This window comes from Notamacropus eugenii, chromosome 1 (assembly GCF_028372415.1).
Source record: "Notamacropus eugenii isolate mMacEug1 chromosome 1, mMacEug1.pri_v2, whole genome shotgun sequence".
Taxonomy (NCBI): Eukaryota; Metazoa; Chordata; class Mammalia; order Diprotodontia; family Macropodidae; genus Notamacropus; species Notamacropus eugenii.
In genome coordinates this window covers 280494119-280514642 of record NC_092872.1, presented here as the reverse complement: position 1 = coordinate 280514642, position 20524 = coordinate 280494119, and the positions used below count along the sequence as shown (strand labels likewise).

General features: G+C 39.6%; 1 protein-coding gene and 1 pseudogene across 4 annotated transcripts in view; both read right to left on the bottom strand.

Moving 5' to 3' along the window:
* Nucleotides 1–11703: 11703 nt before the first annotated feature.
* Nucleotides 11704–13562, bottom strand: LOC140525203 (protein LZIC pseudogene; annotated as a pseudogene).
* A 422-nt stretch (nt 13563–13984) lies between these two features.
* Nucleotides 13985–20524, bottom strand: part of FAS (Fas cell surface death receptor) — a 43376-nt gene continuing 36836 nt past the window's right edge. For all 4 annotated transcript variants that reach the window (XM_072628983.1, XM_072628984.1, XM_072628982.1 and 1 more), the window contains one exon: nt 13985–19713. In XM_072628983.1, coding sequence (XP_072485084.1) covers nt 19373–19713 — 341 coding nt within the window. In that variant the 3' untranslated portion in view covers nt 13985–19372. The remainder of the gene's footprint in view (nt 19714–20524) is intronic.

Genomic DNA, 20524 nt, shown 5'->3' with positions numbered 1-20524 from the left:
TTTGAACTCCTGGGAGCTGGGATGGTGGAGTGATCAGTAAATGCTCTCTCCTCCCCCCTTGATGACCATGAAAGATCCATAAAATATTTCCCCTGAAAAATCCTGAATCAGCGGGAACAGCAGAAGGGGGCAAATAGTCTCACAACACCTGAGGCTAGAAAAATAGCTAAGGGGGATTCCTCCTACTGTGGCGGAGGCAAACCAGAAGGACAGAGGACACAGGGCAGAGAAAACTCACACTAGGACCCAAGCAAGCCTCCGCTCCAGGAGAAGAGCACCAGGAGCGGTGGGAACATGCATTAGCATCTAGGCATGCCTCAGCCCTCCAGGGGAAATGGGAAGACAATAGAGCAGCTGGGATCACCATCCCCTGAGCTTGCCTTTGCCTCAGTTCAGCTGAGAAGATCTCCTGGGACCAGACCACTCCTCCCCCACACTTAACAAGCCAATGCCAGGGTTGATAGGGGAAACACGAAACAAAAACCTGCTTTTAGCTTTTTCACACATCAGCTCAACACAAAGTTCTGCAGCTTCTGACTGAAAGAATCAGAAGTCACAACACTCAATCAACATCATGAACAAGAAAAAGCAGAAGGGAGAAAAAACCATAGAATCTTTCTATGGAGATAAGGACCAAAACACAAACACCAAAGAGGTCAGAGCTGAGACTGTACTTCCATGTGAAACTTCAGAAGGGACTATGAACTACTCACAAGAACAAGCAGCTCTCCTGGAACAGCTGAAGAAGGAAATAGAAGAAAAACTGGCCAATGATTTTAAAATTATAAAAAAAGAATTCACTGATGAGAACATCTCTTTGAAAAGGAAAATTGAACAAATGGAAAAGAAAGTTCAAAAATTAACTGGAGAAAATAATTCCCTAAAAGGAACAGCTGACCAAATGGAAAAGGAAACCCAAAACCTAACTGGGAAAATTGGTTGAATGGAAAAGAACGTACAAAAATTAACTGGAGAAAATAGCTCCTTAAAAGGAAAAATTGGTCAGATGGAAAAAGAGATGCAAAAGTTAACTGAAGAAAACAATTTGATAAAGATTAGAATTGGGCAAGTAGAAACTAATGACTTAATGAGACATCAAGAATCAGTCAAACAAAATCTAAAGAATGAAAAGATAGAAGAAAATGTAAAATATCTAATTGGAAAAACAACTGACCTGGAAAATAGATCCAGGAGAGAAAATTTAAGAATTATTGGCCTGCCAGAAACCCATGATGGAGAAAAGAGTCTGGACAATATCTTCCAGGAAATCATCAAGGAAAACTGCCCAAAAGTGCTAGATTCAGAGGACAAAATAGTCATCCAAAGTATCCACCATTCCCCTCCCAAAAGGGATCCCAAACTCAAAACTCCAAGAAATATTGTTGCCAAATTCCAGAACTATCAAGTGAAGGAGAAAATACTACAGGCAGCCAGAAAGAAACAATTCAAATATCAAGGAGATACAGTCAGGATCACACAGGACCTTGCAGCTTCTACATTAAAAGATTGGAAGAACTGGAACCCAATATTCCGTAAGGCAAAGGAGTTGGGACTACAACCAAGGATCAATTACCCAGCAAAGTTCAGCATAACATTTCAGGCAAGGAGAAAGTCATTCATCGAAATAAGGGATTTCCAGAGCTTCCTGACCAAATCGCCAGAACTCAATAGACAATTCCATCTTCAAATGCAGGTCTCAAGAGAATCATAAAAAGGTAAACAGGGGGGAAAAAAAAAACCAAAAACTTGTTACTCAATTAGGGCAAACTGTTTACCTCCATATAAGGGAAGATGATATCTGTTAATCTTGAGAATTGTGCAGCTATTATGATAAAAGGGATATACATAGAGGGAATGGGTATAAAGTAAATGATGTCACGTTAAAAATATGATTTAAGTATGCAAAGGGATTGTAATAGGAGGTGTGAAAAGGAGGAAGCAGAAAATGGCAAATTACATCACAGGAAGAAGTACAAAATTATAGTAGAGGGAAAGAGGGGAGGGAGATGAGCATTGTTTGAGAGGTACTCTCATCGGATTTGTTTAAAGGAGGGAACAATAAACCTAAGTAGATAATCCTAACTAGCTCTATAGGCAGTAGGAGGGGAAGGGGGAAGAAAGGGGAGGGAGGCTAAAAGGGAGGGAAGAAGCAATAAGAGTAAAGGGGGGTAAAAGGGAGGGGGGCTAAAAGAAGGAGGGGAAGGCTGCAAGAGGAGGTGGTGAAAAGTGAATACTATTGAGGAGGGGAAGGGAGACAGGAGAGCTAAAGGCACCAATGGTGGGAAAGAGGATGGAGAGAAATACACAGATTGTAACCATAACTGTGAATGTGAATGGAATGAATTCTCCCATAAAACGGAGATGGATAGCAGAATGGATTAAAAGCCATAATCCAACAACATGCCGCTTACAAGAAACACATTTGAAACGGGGGGATACACATAGGATAAAGGTCAAAGGATGGAGCAGAATATATTGTGCTTCAGCTCATGTAAGAAAGGCAGGAGTAGCAATCCTAATCTCAGACAAAGCAAAAGCAGAAATAGATCTAATCAAAAGAGATAAGGATGGAAACTATATCCTGCTAAAAGACACCATAGACAATGAAGCAATATCATTACTAAACATGTATGCTCCAAGTGGTATAGCATCCAGATTCTTAGAGGAGAGGTTGGGGGAGATGAAGGAAGAAATTGACAGCAAAACTATACTAGTGGGGGACCTCAACCTCCCCCTCTCTGAACTCGATAAATCTAACCTCAAAATAAACAAGAAAGAGGTTAAGGAGGTAAATAAAACTCTGGATAAGAGAGATATGATAGATCTTTGAAGAAAACAGAATGGGAATAGAAAGGAATATACCTTTTTCTCAGTGGTACATGGAAGATTTACAAAAATTGACCATGTACTAGGACATAAAAATCTCACAATCCAGTGCAGAAAGGCAGAGATAATCAATGCATCCTTCTCAGATCATAATGCAATAAAAATTACATGTAATAAAAGGCCATGGAAAGATAAACCAAAAATCAATTGGAAACTAAATAATCCAATCCTAAAGAAGGAATGAGTTAAAGAATAAATCATAGAAACAATCAATAATTTCATTCAAGAGAATGACAATAATGAGACAACCTACCAAATCTTATGGAATACTGCAAAAGCAGTTCTTAGGGGAAGTTTTATATCTTTGAATGTCTACATAAATAAAATAGAGAAAGAGGAGATCAATGACTTGGGCATGCAGCTGAAAAAGCTAGAAAAAGAACAAACTGAAAATCCCCAAGTAAATACCAAATTAGAAATACTGAAAACCAAAGGAGAGATTAATAAAATTGAAATTAAGAAAACTATTGAATTAATAAATAAAGCCAATAGTTAGTTTTATGAAAAAACTAATAAAATCGATAAACCTTTGGTCAATTTGATTAAAAAAAAGAAAGAAGAAAATCAAATTACTAATATAAAAAATAAAAGGGGTGAATTCACCTCCAATGAGGAGGAAATTAAAACAATTATTAGAAACTACTTTGCCCAGCTTTATGGCCACAAATTCGATAATCTAAACGAGATGTATGAATATTTTAAAAAATACAAATTGCCCAGATTAACAGAAGAGGAAGTTGAATACATAAACAACCCCATCTCAGAAAAAGAAATTGAACAAGCCATCAATGAACTCCCTAGGAAAAAATCTCCAGGGCCAGATGGATTCGCAAGTGAATTCTATCAAACATTTAAAGAACAGTTAATTCCAATATTATATAGACTGTTTTTGAAAATTGGGGAAGGAGTCCTCCCAAATTCTTTCTATGATGCAAATATGGTTTTGATACCTAAACCAGGGAGAGACAAAACAGAGAAAGAAAATTATAGACCAATTTCCCTAATGAATATAGATGCAAAAATTTTAAATAAGATTTTAGCAAAATGAATGCAGCATCTTATCACGAGAATAATACATTATGGTCAGGAAGGATTCATACTAGGAATGCAGAGCTGATTCAATATTAGGAAAACTATTAGCATTATTAATCATATCAACAACAAAACTAACAAAAATCACATGATTATCTCAATAGATGCAGAAAAAGCTTTTGACAAAATACAACACCCATTCCTATTAAAAGCACTGGAGAGCAATAGGAATAAATGGAACTTTCTATAAAATAATAAGCAGTATCTATCTAAAACCTTCAGCAAGCATTATAAGCAATGGAGATAAGCTAGATGCATTTCCAATAAGATCAGGGGTGAAACAAGGATGTCCATTATCATCACTATTATTCAATATGGTACTAGAAATGTTAGCTGTAGCAGTTAGACAAGATAAAGATATTGAAGGAATAAGAATAGCCAGAGAAGAAACTAAGTTATCACTCTTTGCAGATGATACGACGATTTACTTAGAGAATCCCAGAGATTCAAGTAAAAAACTACTTGAAATAATAAACAACTTTGGCAAAGTTGCAGGTTGTAAAATAAACCCACACAAATCTTCTGCATTCCTATATATTAGCAACAAAGTCCAACAGCAAGAGATAGAAAGAGAAATCCCATTTAAAGCTAGGGTACACACTATAAAATATTTAGGAGTTTACCTGCCAAAACAAACCCAGGGATTATATGAACACAATTACAAGACACTTTTTTGCACAAATAAAGTCAGATTTAAGTAAGTGGAAAAACATCAGTTGCTCATGGGGAGGCCATGCCAATATAATAAAAATGACAATTCTCCCTAAATTAATTAATTTATTTAGTGCCATACCAATTAAACTACCAGATAATTATTTTCTAGAAAGGGATAAAATAATATCAAAATTCATTTGGAAGAACAAAAGGTCCAGAATATCAAAGGGACTAATGAAAAGAAATGCTTGGGAAGGTAGCCTATAAAGCAGCAGTTATCAAAACCACTTGGTATTGGCTAAGAAACAGAGAGGTAGACAAGTGGAATAGACTTGGCACTCAAGACACAGTAGGCAATGAACATAGCAACCTCCTGTTTGATAAACCCAAGGACCCCAGCTTCTGGGATAAGAACTCACTGTTCAACAAAAATTGCTGGGAAAACTGGATAACAGTGTGGAGGAAATTAGGCAGAGACCCATGCCTGACACCAGACACAAGAATAAAGTCCAAATGGGTACATGATTTAGGTATAAAGATTGATACCATGGATAAACTGGAGGAGCAAGGAATAGTATATTTATCAGATTTAAGGAGAAGAGAAGAATTTTTTACTAAAGAAGAGATAGAAAGCATTATGAAATGCAAGATGGATAATTTTGATTACATTAAACTGAAATGTTTTTGCACAACCAAACCTAATGCAACCAAAATTCAGAGGGATGTAGTAAATTGGGAAAGAATTTTTATGGCTAAGCTTGGGGATAAAGGCCTCATTTCTAGAATATATAGAGAACTGACTCAAATGTATAACTATACAAGACATTCCCCAACTGATAAATGGTCAAAGGATATGAGCAGGCAATTTTCAGAGGAAGAAATTAAAGATATCTATAATCATATGAAAAACTGCTCTAAATCACTATTGATTAGACAGATGCAAATCAAAATAACTCTGAGGTACCACATCACACCTATAAGATTGGCAAACATGACAGAACAAGAAAATGATAAATGCTGGAGAGGATGTGGGAGAGTTGGAACACTAATTCATTGTTGGTGGAGCTGTGAGCTCATCCAACCATTCTGGAGAGCAATTTGGAACTATGCCCAAAGGGCTACAAAAATGTGCATACTCTTTGAGCCAGCAATATCACTACTAGGACTGTATCCCCAAGAGATCAAAAATATGGGAAAGGGTCCCACATGTACAAAAATATTTATAGCAGCACTCTTTGTAGTTGCCAAAAACTGGAAGTCAAGAGGATGCCCATTAATTGGGGAATGGCTGAATAAATTGTGGTATATGAATGTAATGGAGTACTATTGTGCCATAAGAAATGATGAACAAGAAGACTTCAGAGAGGCCTGGAAGGACTTATATGATCTGATGCTGAGTGAAAGGAGCAGAACCAGGAGAACTTTGTGCACAGCAACGACCACAGTGTGAGAGAGTTTTTTCTGGTAGACTTGGAATTTCATAATAATGCAAGAACTTATTAAAAAAAAAATCCCAGAGGTGGTTTTCTAAGGCAAGATGCCTTCCACACTCAGAGAAAGAAATATGGAAGTCATTCACAGAATGTAGCAGATCTTGTTTGTGTGTGTGTGTGTTTTTGTGTATTATGCTTTGATTTGTTATATGATTTCTTCCATTTATTTTAGTTCGACTACATAACATGACTAAAGTGAAAACATACTCAATAGGAAAGTATATGTAGAACCTATACAGAATTGTATGCTGTCATGGGGATGGAGGGGGGTAGTGGGGGGTAGGTGTAGGGAGGATAAAATCTTAATTTTATGGCAGTGATTGTAAAGCATTAAAAAATAATAATAAAATTAAATTTAAAAAAATAAAATAAAATCCACATTCAGTTAAGTTTAAAAAAGAAAAGAAAAAAAGAAGCCACCGATCACCTCCTGAAAGAGATCCAAAAAGAGAAACTCCTGGGAACGTTGTGGCCAAATTTCAGAGTTCCCAGGTCAAGGAGAAAATATTGCAAGCAGCTAGAAAGAAACAATTCAAGTATTGTGGAAATACAATCAGGATAACACAAGATCTAGCAGCTTCTACATTAAGGGATCAAAAGGCATGGAATAGGATATTCCAGAAGTCAAAGGAACTAGGACTAAAACCAAGAATCACCTACCCAGCAAAACTGAGTATAATACTTCAGGGGAAAAATTGGTCTTTCAGTGAAATAGAGGACTTTCAAACATTCTTGACGAAAAGACCAGAGCTGAAAAGAAAATTTGACTTTCAAACACAAGAATGAAGAGAAGCATGAAAAGGTAAACAGCAAAGAGAAGTCATAAAGGACTTACTAAAGCTGAACTGTTTACATTCCCACATGGAAAGACAATATTTGTAACTCTTGACACTTTTCAGTATCTGGGTAGTGGGTGGGATTACACACATACACACACACACACACACACACAGAGCACAGAGTGAATTGATTAGGATGGGATCATATCTTACAAAAATGAAATTAAGCAGTGAGAGAGAAATATATTGGGAGGAAAAAGGGAGAAATTGAATGGGGCAAATTATCTCTCATAAAAGAGGCAAGCAAAAGACTTTTCAGTGAAGGGAAAAAGAGGGGAGGTGAGAGAAAAACATGAAGCTTACTCTCATCAATTCGACTAAAGGAAGGAATAAAATGCACACTCATTTTGGTATGAAAACTTATCTTACAGTACAGGAAAGTGGGGGAGAAAGGGATAAGCAGGGTGGGGGGGATGATGGAAGGGAGGGCAGTGGGAGGAGGATGCAATTTGAAGTCAACACTCTTGGGGAGGGACAGGATCCTAAGAGAGAACAGAAGCAATGGGGGGCAGGATAGGATGGAGGGAAATATAGTTAGTCTTACACAACATGACTATTATGGAAGTCATTTGCAAAACTACACAGATATGGCCTATATTGAATTGTTTGCCTTCCTAAAGGGAATGGGTGGGGAGGGAGGGATGAAGAGAAATTGGAACTCAAAGTTTTAGGAACAACTGTCGAGTACTGTTCTTGCTATTAGGAAATAAGAAATACACGTAATAGGGTATAGAAAGTTATCTGGCCCTACAGGACAAAAGAGAAAATGGGGACAAGGGAAGGGAGGGATGTAAGAAGAGAGGGCAGATTGGTGATAGGGGCAATTAGAATGCTCTGTGTTTTGGAGTGGGGGGAGGGGAGAAATGGGGAGAAAATTTGGAACCATTTTGTGAAAATGAATGTTAAAAGTTAAATAAATAAAAAAGAAAAGAATAGCCAAGTCATAAAAACCAGCCACAATAGACTTAGCTCTTGTCAGTAATACAATGATCCAAGACAATCCCAAAAGACTCATGATAGAAAATGCTATTCATGTCCAGAGAAAGAACTGATGGAGTCTGAATGCAGATCGGAGCTTATTGTTTTCTTGTGTTTTTTTTCTTTCTTGTGGTTTTTCCCTTTTGTTCTGATTCTTCTTTCACAGCATGACGAATGCTGAAATATGTTTAATATGATTGTATATGCATATAGCCTGTATCAGATCGTTCGTGGTCTTGGGAAGGGGAGAAGGAAACATTTTAGAACTCAAAATCTTATAAAAGTGAATGTTGAAAACTACAAATAAATAAATTAATAAAAAATCAATGAAAGGAAAGTTAGGAGAACTTGGGGGAAAGGATAACGAGGTTAGTTTTAGATGTCCACTGGATACCTAGTTACAGATGTTCAATAGGCCAGGAGAGAGGCTGGGGCCTGAGAATCATCTTCGTGGAGGTGATAATTGAATCTGAGGGAGTTGATGAGATCTCTCAGAGAGGTGGTCTGGAGGGAGAAGAGAAGAAGGGCAGGACAGAGTTCTGGGGGATGTTCAACGGTTAGTGAGCAGAACCTACACCAAGATCCAGCCAAGAAAGCTGAGAGGGAACGGCCAGATAAGGAGGAGGAAAGCTGGGAGAGAATAGTGTCCCAAAGACCTAGGGAGAAGGAGTAGTCTGGGAGCTTGGCCACAAAGGCAGGAGGGTTCAAGGAAGGGGAGACATGGGCATGTCTGCAGGCAACTGGGCAGCTGTCCACAGACAGGGAGACACTGAAGACTGATGAGAGAATGGGGCTCACAGAAGGGGTGGTTTGTTGGAGAAGACAAGAAGGGATGTGTATCTAGAGGGATCTGCCTTGAAAAGGATAAGGTCCCATCTTCATGTGAGACTGGAAGGGGGAGAGAGTGAAGAAATGAAGTTGTGAACGATGTGAGATGGGGAGAAATAGTCATACCAGCCATCACGCATTTATTTAATTTTTAAGATTTGCAAATCGCTTTACACACTACAATACTGTCCTTACAACAGCCTTGTGAGGTTGGTGTAATTATTTCCATTTTATACAAAGCTGAGCCTCAGAAAGAAAGTGGCCTGCACAGAAGAAATTTAGACTTGATGGAAGGAGAGTCTTCTTAAGAATGAGAAGTATCCAGAAATGGGATGAGCGACCTGAAAAGGCCATCCCTCTGTAAGAATGGGTCTGGGTATGCCCAATGGGCCTGGTCCTTGTGTGTATGTGTGGCATGCTCCCGTGATGGAATTTCCACATAGACTTCAGACTAGGCACAGATATTGGTTTGTTTTGTTTTTTCCCTTTGATGAACAGGGAATGCAGAATAAATCCAAGAGGCAATGACTAAATAAGATTATTCCTGTCCCTAAGAAGACAGAGACAAGACTTGAATCTGACCTGGTCTTCTTACCAGGCCTGTCTAGGCCTGTTACCCCTATAGCACTCCACAAGTCACCTTGCTAAGGTGCCTGGACACACAGACATGAGAAAGACAAGGTCTCTGTACTGAAAGGACAAAAAATTAATTGGGAATGGAATGAATCTAAGACCCAGTGGAATGGGTACAAGACAGTTGTATGCCACACAGACTCTGAAGTCCAGGCACTGAACACTCTGGCTGGGCCAGAAGGCCAGGAACAATTTGTAGATGAGGAGGGAATTGAGCTGGGTCTTTGAGGACTCATAAGATTTAGAGAGTCACAGAATAGTGGGGATTGGAGGGGACATAGTGTGAGCAAAATCTTAAGCTGTCTCTTTGAGGCCTGGGGCCAGTAGATGAAGCAATTTAATGGAGATAAGGACTTGGGAGGGGACTGTAAGATGACATCTCTAGAGCTGAACAGGACCTCAGGGCCATCAGTCTGAACCCCTCATTGCACAGATGAGGACACTGAGGCTTAGGGAGGTTGACTTGCCCAAGAAGGCATGCCGGGACTTGAGCTCATTCCATTCTTGTACATTGTCAGGAAGGTCCCTTGAATGTCCATCTGAGATGCCTCTTCTTCCAGGGCTAGATTGTGCTGGGCCTCAAAGGTCATGGAGATGCTTTAAGAAATGCATTTTTGTGACCCAGGCCAGGTTCCTGAGAGAATCAAACTCTGATTAAACACATTATTCACACAGCAGAATAAATGAGTCACAGCTGATCTTCAAAGATGCCCTGAGTTTGCAGGTTCTCTGGCTGCCCAGGGGTTCAGTTCAATTATCTTTCTGTCCCCTGTGGAGTGCTGAGTGCTTACAGGAACCTGTCAGCCTCACTCAGCCTCTGGTACCTTCCCACGCAGCCCTATCAGGTGCTCATTGCTAAAAAGAATGAGGCATCAATTTGTATGTGAGATGTGTGCATCCTGGTACAGGTGATTCAGTGCTCCTCCTATCCCCCCAACAACAGAAGCAAATGCCCCCCATTGTTCTCCCCTCTACCATGGCCCCCAAAGGTCACCTACCTCCATCCTCCCTCTGTCTCAGAATAGCCTTTAAGACTACTCCTCTCAAGGAGGCCAGTCTGGCTTAGTGGACAGACACCTGGTCTCAGAGTCAGGAAATCTTGGGGTTCTTATCTCCAGCTCAGTGAGGGGTCTGCCTCAGGTGAAGCAGGTCATTCAGAGCCTAAGATCTTGTCTGGCTCCAAAAATTGATGTTCAGATTATGAAATAAGATCCATAAACCCCAAGAGCCGAGAACACCCCAACAATCTCCTGCTTAGGACCAGAGTCTCCCATGAGGTCCTCTTGGCTTCCCCCCAATCTCTTCCCAGAAAGACTTTTATTAGAATAAAGAGGAAGAAAAAAGGTCAGAAAAACTAACCAACATATTGGCAAAGTCTGAAATTACTGTGTAATGCAGTATTCCTCTCCCTCAGTTCCTCACCTCTATAAAGAAGTAGAGTGAGATGTCTTCTCATTTTTCTTCCATGGAGCGAAACTTGGTCATTATAATTTCAAAGGATTCAGTTTCCATCTTTGGTTGTTTATTGTTGTTTAAAGCCATTGACTATACTGTTTTCTTGACTCTGCTTAAGTTACTTTGCACTAGATTCTTAGGTCAGGAAGACCTTATCCCTACCATTTGACCATTTTTAGTACCTTGAAGTCCTGTGGGGACAGACAGTGTCTATGCAGCAGGTGTGGATACTCCTGGAGCTGTAGTCACAACCCTGCACACAGGCATCCCAGGCATGACTGAATCCACAGTGGGATTCAGAAGCCCCCTAGGTGTCTGGGCAGCTTTTTTTAAGGCCCACACTGCTCACCTTCTTGCAAGGAGAAAGGATTAGAAAAGGTAACCTACACATTATCTGCTTCATCCAACCTTGGCCTGCTTCTCAGGACAGGTTGGGACCCCACCCTCATGGATGATGCCATGCAGCCATGAAAGAATCCCATGCAGTCAAACATCACAGGTAGGGTGAGCTGGAGTGGGGGGCATGTGGTCCGATGTTTAAGGTCATCTGGCAAACATTCATGTGAGATGAAAAGGGCTAGAACAAGCCATGGAGAAGGCAATGGTGGACCCCTCCAGCTTCTCTGCCAAGAAAACCCCAAATGGGGTCATGAAGAGTCAGGCTCGACTAAGAGGAGTCAACAGCAACAACAAATGCTAAATAAACAAAGCAGAGCAGAACAAGGGTAAAAGCAAAAGCCACAACTGCTGTGCAAACAACATGAAATATCCAATCAATTTAATTTAAAACTTTTGTAATTTAATTTTTTGGTTATTTTTTTTATTAAAAAAAAACTCTCTTAACAAATATACCTGGACAATCAGAACAAATTCCTGACTTGGCCATGTCCAAAAACCTGCATCTTGTTCTGTGTCTCGAGTCTGTAGATTCTTTATCAGGAGGTAGGGAATATGCTTCAATTCATCCAGGAATTCTATTTGATCTCATGTTCAAAGTGCATTTTTTTCAAAGTTTGAAAATTATTTAATGACTATGGTTTGCATGGGATGTGATTCACTTTTTAAGGTTTCTCCTTTACTGGAATACCAGATGTGTAGCAGAGTCCACGGCACAGACAAAACCATTCAGCAGTATACTGTCTCTCCAACAATCTCCTACTACATTCCACCCTGGGCAGACTTTGGGGAGCACTCAGCCCAAAAGCCATTTAGGAAGAAGTGAGGAGTTTCTCAGTGGTCGAGATCTCACCTCATCTGAAAGAAGCCAGCAGGGACTCTTTTTACTCTGGGCATCACAAACCTGACCATTTCAACCAAGTTTTTTAAGTTTTATTTTAAAGGAAAATCAGCTTCAAAATGCACACAATCAAACTCGAGATCAAAATGATCAAAGTCAAGTTATGTTCTAGAAGGTCATGACTTGGTTTGAAAACAAAACAAAAACTAGATTCCAGGTTCCTTGATCCCCTTCCTAAGAGGGCTTGGATAGAATCTATTTCTCATTTTCTCGCTATGGTAACAGATAAGAAAAGCAGACTGCCGAGGAATGACCACAGAAGGAAAAGAAAACAGAAGCATGAGATGGTGAATGGCAGGTGCTTCTAGGTGGTGAGCCACAACCTCATCCGGTAGGGGACTGGGGTGTCACTTGTGCTGTGATCAGTGGCCAGGGATTCTACACAGCTCCTCATCATTTTTTTTTCTATTTCAAAACTTGCCAAAATGAGGACTTTGTCCCCAGAATCAAGGTCAGTGGAGACTTTCTCAAACTGGCTGAAGGCAGTGCCTGCATTTGAGGTCAGGAAGGCCTCAGCTTTTCTCCAGGTTTCTGCAGGATGGTCAGTATCTTCAGCTTCTGCAGGCTGTATACATCTCTTTCCAACCATCAGGTCTGTGTCCATCTCTGTAAATCTTATCTGCAGCTGGCCTGGCTGCTTCTTTGCAAACAAACTGATAACCTCTGGTGTTTTAAAGGTCTGGCTGATGGCCGCCTCAATGATCAGTTGCACCCCACTAAGTTCATCTACCAAGGCTATGTTTCCAAATATAATTTTCTTTAGTGAATCATTGAATTCACCTAGTTGTTCCAAAGTTTGCTTTTTGTTTTCTTCATGCTCATCTGCTTCAAGCTCTTCTCTGCATTCTTCCAGATCTTATAAACTGTTGCATTTGTCTGCCCAATTATTCTTCTAAGTTCTATTTTAGTTTGCTTCTCTCTCTTTCCTCTAGAAGAAATTTTAATTTTTTCATAGAAAGATGTATAAATGTACCTGAAGGCTTGAGCCAGACAGCCACCGGAGTGGGCAGGCAGACCTGGGCAGGGACCACTTCCCCAGGTGCATTTTTTTTTGAAGCTTCGCTTGTTTGGAATTTATTTAGGAGTCCTTTCTGTTATTGCTGACCCATTCTTTAGACTTCCTTCTTGAATTGGAACTTTGCATTAGTAAGAACCCTGGCATACACAGAATGACCTGCTAGCCCAGGTTCTTTGATATGCTTTTCTAAAAGGAAAGTAACTTTTGAGGGACCAACAATCTACTTTAATTACATTCACCAACAGAGAAAATAGAAGCAGAGAAATAAAGACCAACAGACAGGGCTTCTCATTGTCTGACCATAAGCAATACATGCATCAGAGATCCACAGAGAGATCCAACTGTCTGACCATTACATACATACATAGTTACCAGAGAGAGAAACACCATCTTTGGGGTTTTTAAAGCTGGGGGGCTTCTTAATAGCTTCCCAGAGTCTCATCTGGCACATGAACCTTCTTCCAAAGAGTCAGCCCCAAAGCAAAACCTCACCTCAGAGTGTATATATATATATATATATATATACATATGTATATGTGTACATATGTACATATATGTATGTGTGTGTGTGTGTGTGTGTGTGTGTGTGTGTGTAGGCAGCTAGGTGGTGCAGTGGATAGAGCACCAGTGCAGGAGTCAGGAGGACCTGAGTTCAAATTTCACCTCAGACACTTGATACTCACTAGCTGTGTGACCTTGGGCAAGTCACTCAATCCCAATTACCTCATCCTGGGTTATCTCCAGTCTTCCTGATTGTGTGGGATGAAAAGACCCTTACTCAGAATTTTAAATAAATGAAGAGGCTTCTCAATAAGAACAGAAAGAAAAAGATTTATTACAATTGTAGAGAAAGGGACATCCTTTCACCAGGTCTGGGAACCTGGTGGAGGGAGGCAACTTACAGAAATTGAAGCACAATTTTTATACCCTAACACAGAGAATCCCACCTCCCCACTATCCCACCTCTCCATTGGCTGGGAGGCAGGCTCACAATCTAAGCGTGAAAAACTAAACAAACCCCAGGAAATCTTCACCTATCCTAACACAGTTACCTCATCTAATATCTAACTGAACTGCTGATGTGGCTTTAGAAAGGAGGGGAGGGAGAGAAGCGGGAGCTGGTAGCATTGATGTGGCAACAGTACAACAAACAAAGGGAAGATCTGAGTAACTCCCAAGTTTTGGTTATAGCCCACAACACTTTCACAAAGAAAGCTGGTAGCTGGTAAGGGGTGGGTGGAGGGGAACCAACTGACTGTCCACAAGCCCTGAATACCTGAAACTCAGGTATCCAGGGAGAGAGGCCTTATGGAAGAGAAATTTTATTCAGAAAATCCAATATTCCCCATATTTTTATTATGAAAAGTCTTCACAATTTCCTTATCTCACTCAATCCCTCCTCTTTTCTATCATCTGAAGACTTTTCACACCACTACTAATACAGATTATCTGTTAATTGATCTCCTTCACTTTTCATACTCTCATACCACTCCTTCTTCTCCTTCATGCTTTTAAAGGAGAAGACCAAATTTGGACAAAAACATGGTCAATCTCTAAAATTAAATACAATCCTCACATTCTTTCCCCTATACATTATTTCCTTCATCTATCCCCTTAAATGAATATAGGTAGAGAGCAAAGTTAATCAATACATTGACAAATTACAAGGGGACTGTCCCTATGTTATAAGTACAAATACAGATTTAAATCAATGAATTATCCATTCAGAGGTTCCATCTCATCTGGGGAAGGACATCATCTGATGCAGTTTTCTGATCTAGATGCTCCTTCGGGCCATCTTCAACACAGCATCTCTGCACATTTCTTTATCTTCTTGTAGAAATCCAGATGTCCACTCTCCTACAAAACTGACCTTAATACCATTTTAGATGACCATTCTTAAGCTTTATACACTCATCACTCTACAAAATCAAAATTGGGACTTTGGCCAATTATCATATTTAAGAAATCCACTTAGAACCCAGTATTTACATCTTACATCCAGGTAATATTTCTTTTAAAGCATTTACAATAAAGGCCACAAACCATTTTTCTTTTAACCAACTGAGACACAATAATGATTAGCTATGTATGCTAACCTCACAAGCCTTATTAACCTGATGGTCTCCACACTATTACTAGAAATTAAAAAACCCTAATTTATTGTTGTTAAGTCTTAAGTTAATAGCTAAATCTTAGACTTAACCTCAGATGTTCCCCTACCAACAATCTGTTATTTAATAAATCTGACATTAAGCTTACAAAACTTTTGACTACAGGAAATTGCCACTAAGAGTAGGGACATTGCAGGGAAACAATATCTCCCTAACTTCATGTCAGTTCCAGGTAGGAGCAGATTGTCAGCTGGCATTCAGCTAGGCTTAAAATCCACCAGGTGTCAGTGGGGAAATTGAGTCAGGAGAATCCTACTTCAGCCCAGGCTGAACAGCCACTCGAGTTCCCAACTTTACCATGAGATCACCTTTTGCAGTTCATGGCCAGCATCTCACAGGCTTACTGACATCATGGATCAGAGGCTCAAACCACCTTTCTTGCTATCCATACCTGGAGTTAGACTCAGAAGAACAGTCAGTTAATAGTCCCATAAAATCTTAGAATAGCAAGTTCCAATAATCAGGTTTCAGATATGACTATAATTTCACATTGGCTAAGGAACATCTTTTGAAGCAAGTCTGAAGGCTTGCATAGATTTCTGTACATGTTCTTGTTCCTTATAGATTTACATCTGCTTCCCAAGCTTCTCTATACCTTTATAACTCTGCTCAGTCTAAGAGAATGAGCTACACATATGACAAATTCAAACATTAATTTCTTGAAATGAATTCAAATCAAAACAGAAACATTTAACTTTTCCATAAATGCCAAATTTTACCAGAGATTACCTGCCTCTAAGAAACTTAAACTAAAATTCATTTCCCTAAACTAAGAATATCTGATTTTAGTCTCAGTAATTAATTCAGTCAATTGTTTTAATGCTAATTGCCTTATATCACTTTGTAACATGTAAAATCCTTATCCCAAATTGGGACCTTTGTCCATTATCCTCAAAGAGTTATAGTCCCATTTATCTAAAAGGGCCCTGGAAAACCTCACCTTGTGCCACGTACTGACTCTCTAGAGGCCCGTAAAGGCATGTCACTATGCCCTGTTAATCCAATTGCTGGAAACCCCTAAACCTCCTGGAACCATCCTGGACTCCTTCCTCAGTCCCTCTATCACAATGGGGAACTGAGCCAGAAGGATCCCATTACAGGCTAAGGGCACAATTGTTCCCTGAGGCTTGTCCATTAGATAATAAATTTCACTTAATCAAAAATTTTACCGGGACTCACTACTTAAATTTTAAATTTGTCCTAAAAGCCAATCATTAGAAACTATTTACCACCAAAACAAATTCCTAGTTTAGGAATTCTATACACAGCCTACACTTCACATAAAGATTACAACTTTAACAAAGTGAAGGGCCACACCTCTTAGGTGCTCACTTTAGACTCTTCAAATCTTAGAGGCCCCTAGATGGGGCTGGGGCCACTCTTTTCCTTCACCATAAAAAATAGTTAACATCTCTCCTCTGAGTATCTCCAGTTCAAATTAGATCTTAAGAAATCCTTCTGTGATGACTGAACTTCCAAATAAAGAGAGGGGATGGGACCAGGAAGCTTTCCTAAAATTTTCCAGAGAGCTACCTGGAACCATAAAATTCCTTGTCTCCTTTCTTATAACAGATTAGCTTACAAATATAAATTTGATAGGTAAACCTTTCAAAAAATCATACAAAAATATATTATAAAGCATTTCTTAATACAACAAATATCTTCCTCTTTTTAAGAACAGTTTACAATTTATCACAAAACCTTCATGAACCTAATTGACAAAAAAATTACAAGACCTAAAACGTAAGGTCTTTTCACATTTAGCCATAAGCTTCCTTTTAAATACTTTTGTAAATGCTTTATTCATAGCAAAAACCAATTTTAGTTAAAACTTCTTTCTTAACAACAGAAATGAACTTTTTAATCTACTTGCTACATCCTTAAATGGAACAGGCTTAAGAATCACAAACCAATTCATCATTAATGTAGCAAAGCAATTTCTAAATGCTAAATAACGATATCTTTCTGCTTGATCCTGATAGGAAGAGTATTCTCAGATGCTGCCTGTTATTCCTTCAGGACAGATTTTAACTTGAAACCATATCAAACCTAGGTTTATATTAAAAAAAAAAAAACCATTTTAACCCTCCTCTTCTTTTACTCTACTTCTTTAAAGGGCTAAAGAGCCCTCTTCCATCTCCCTCCCCTCCCAAGTCCAGCAGACCTGCTCTCGGGGTCTCACTCCAACCTTTAAATCATATGGGAGGGGAGTAACTTTCCCTTTGTCCACGTTGTCTAAGCACGTGGACAGAGTTAACACTTCTAAAAGAAATCTCATCAAAATTCTAAAGTGTGTTTGCAATTTTTACACACACAGCCTTTTGCTATCAAATGTATTTATTTAATTGAAACATAAATTACAAATTTTAGCTTTCAGATCTCATTAAATCAAAACTCAGCTTTTCACTCCAGACTGCCTGTCTTTTACTCTGCTAATTTCCATTACTGATCTTTCTTCAGGTAAGGTAGAGAATTGCCTGCCACTCCTGTATAATTAAAAAAACCCTCCTTACCCAGGCAAAAGGGACTAAATAATTTAATAATACTTACAAATCACAGCAAACAATTTTTAAATGCAATAACCTTCCATAACTTTTTGGTTTCCTAATCAAGCTAAGCATTTTCTTAAGTGGGAAAAGGAAGGAGGAAGCACAAAGTCTAAACACATCCCACCCATATTCCTCCCTTCCTTTTGTATTTTAAAGGAACCAAATACTCACTACCTTTTCCTTAAAAAGAAACGTAGAGGTTAAAAACCTAACCATTTAATTTAACTTCACAATTTAACGAATAGAGCCACTATGCAAGTGCTCTGCAAAGTATCATAAATCTTCCTTTTCAACTTCAAAAACTGGCCAGGCATTGGTAACAAATTGTAGTTTAATGTTCTTGAGTTTAGGGACAGCATTCCTAATGCCAGTTATAATTAACTCTCCCAAGTCCTGCATATGGATTCTATGGACTTCGTTATTATGGTCCCACCAAAGGTCCTGAGTTAGATAGTTCTGGACAGCTGGCACCACCCCGGCCGTGGGTGGGTGCTGGCGTTCCCATTCTATCATAGCAGCCCTTCTTATCATGTCCCATTCTTCTTGAGAGAATAAGATATTTAAGACATTCATTAATTCACTCCCAGTATATATTTATTAGGTCCCCAAAACTGATCTAGTTGCTCTGATAAGCCCTGTGGGTCTGCCATTAGGTCTTTTATTTCTTTCTTAGAATTTCTCACCTCAGCTGCACTAAGAGGTGCATTGACATAAATCAAGCCTCCTTGAGCTGATTGGACCTCTCTTAAAGCAAATAACTCAGTGGATGTTTTTGATTTCATTTTTAAGGGTAAATTTTCCTGACCTTTTAATAGTTGTCTCTGTTCCTCTAAACAGAGGACCACATAGCTCACTAGAACTACATAAGTCCTCTTCCCCTTTTTCTTTAGGTTCAGAGTGGGGGGGAAGTGGAGCCACCAAGCCCTCTGCATAGGGAGGGGGGAGTGAGAGGAGCGGATCCTTTCTCCTCTTCCTCCCCCTTTTTCCCTTTCAATATCATCTGCTGCACTTCTGGCATCCAAAGGGCAGCAGAAATGCCTTCCTCTGAATCAAAGGGGTTTTTAGCATTTACATACAGATTCAACTTTTAGCATACCCAATCTTCTAAAGACCCATATTTGTACCATATTACTCCTCCTACATATGCTTCACCCCAGATAAAACAACACTATCTTATCATTTTTTTTTAATCTTTTCCCCTATATTTTGGTTACTTCATTCCAATTCTGAAGTCTATTCCCCACAAGGCGGGGGGAGGTAGGGGTGACCTTCCCCAAATCCCTGATTTACACAGGTAGATTCAGATATATTTCTATATAAATATCTATGTCCTGACAAAAGAAGAACTGCTCTTAAAGTTGTTATATTTATACCCCAAACTACTTATGACCCTGAAAATGAGGGCTGATTTTACTATCCCCCTCCCTCTGCACTGTCTCTGAGATTGCCTGGAGAAGCACTGGGCTCCAGAGACCTCTAGCTGGAGGCCAGGCCTTGGTTATGTAGGACATTGGGGTTTCCATTCTCATGTTCATTCTCTGGGGGGGTCTTGATGACTTCTTGTAGCTCTTCAGCAACAACTCTCAGCCCAATCTCCCGAAGGCCCGACATGAGTTGTGCGTAAGCCCCCTTCTTCCCGTGGTTCTCATACCAAAGTCTGAGCAGCTGGAATTTCTGCTCCTCTGAGTCACTGATATAATTGTGCTTGACTCCGTCAATTTTGACTTCATCTAGGCCCACCTTCCGGACAAACTTCTTAACCTGGTCTAGTTCCATTTTCTCAGCAATTTTTGGAATATATTTATTCAAGTCAATATCTGAAAAGCAATAAACAAACACAAAGAGAAAATATCCCATGAAACGAGGAATTTTGGAAATGAACCTCTGCTCCTTCCTTTCCCACAAGGGCCCAAAGGATGATGTTTTTATGACTTTTAATTCTGTTTTTTAGGAACATAGGAGCATAGCTGTAGGGCTGGGGAAGACCCTCAAGGTCATTGAGGATAGGAGTTTGTAACCTGAAGTCTGCATGGCTTTATTTCAATACACTTTTTAACAACATTTTTCTGAGAAGGGGACCAGAGACTTGACAAGACTTCTAAAGTGGTCCAGACACAAAAGCGGGACTCCATTTCTCATTTTACATCAGGAAACTGAGACCCAGGGACTGCATTGTTCCCTCAACAACCAAGTGACCCCAAGAGTCAGAAAGAAGAGAAAGGCACCCCTCCCTCTGATCTCCTGATTCCCATCCCCCAGGGGAAGAAAAACGAATTCTGTGATTTTACAGAAGCTTGCAGAGTGCATTTGGATCCATTCTCAGGATAATGTTTTTAAGTGTACAAACATACACAGGAATACAAGGGAACCGACTATTAATGTGGTTATCAAAATAATAAAAACAATAATTGCCACCACTAAGCTTGCAGACCTCAGGTTAAGACCTCCCATTTTAGAGCACTAAGGGATTGCCAAGCACAATCCTCTAATTTTACAGATGAAGAAACTGAGACTCAGAAAGGTTGAGGGACTTGCCCAGGACCACACAGACAAGAATCCAGGTTTTCCCAAGCCCAAATCCCATGCCCTCTCCTCTGTGCCACCTGACATATAGATTTGGACTAGCTG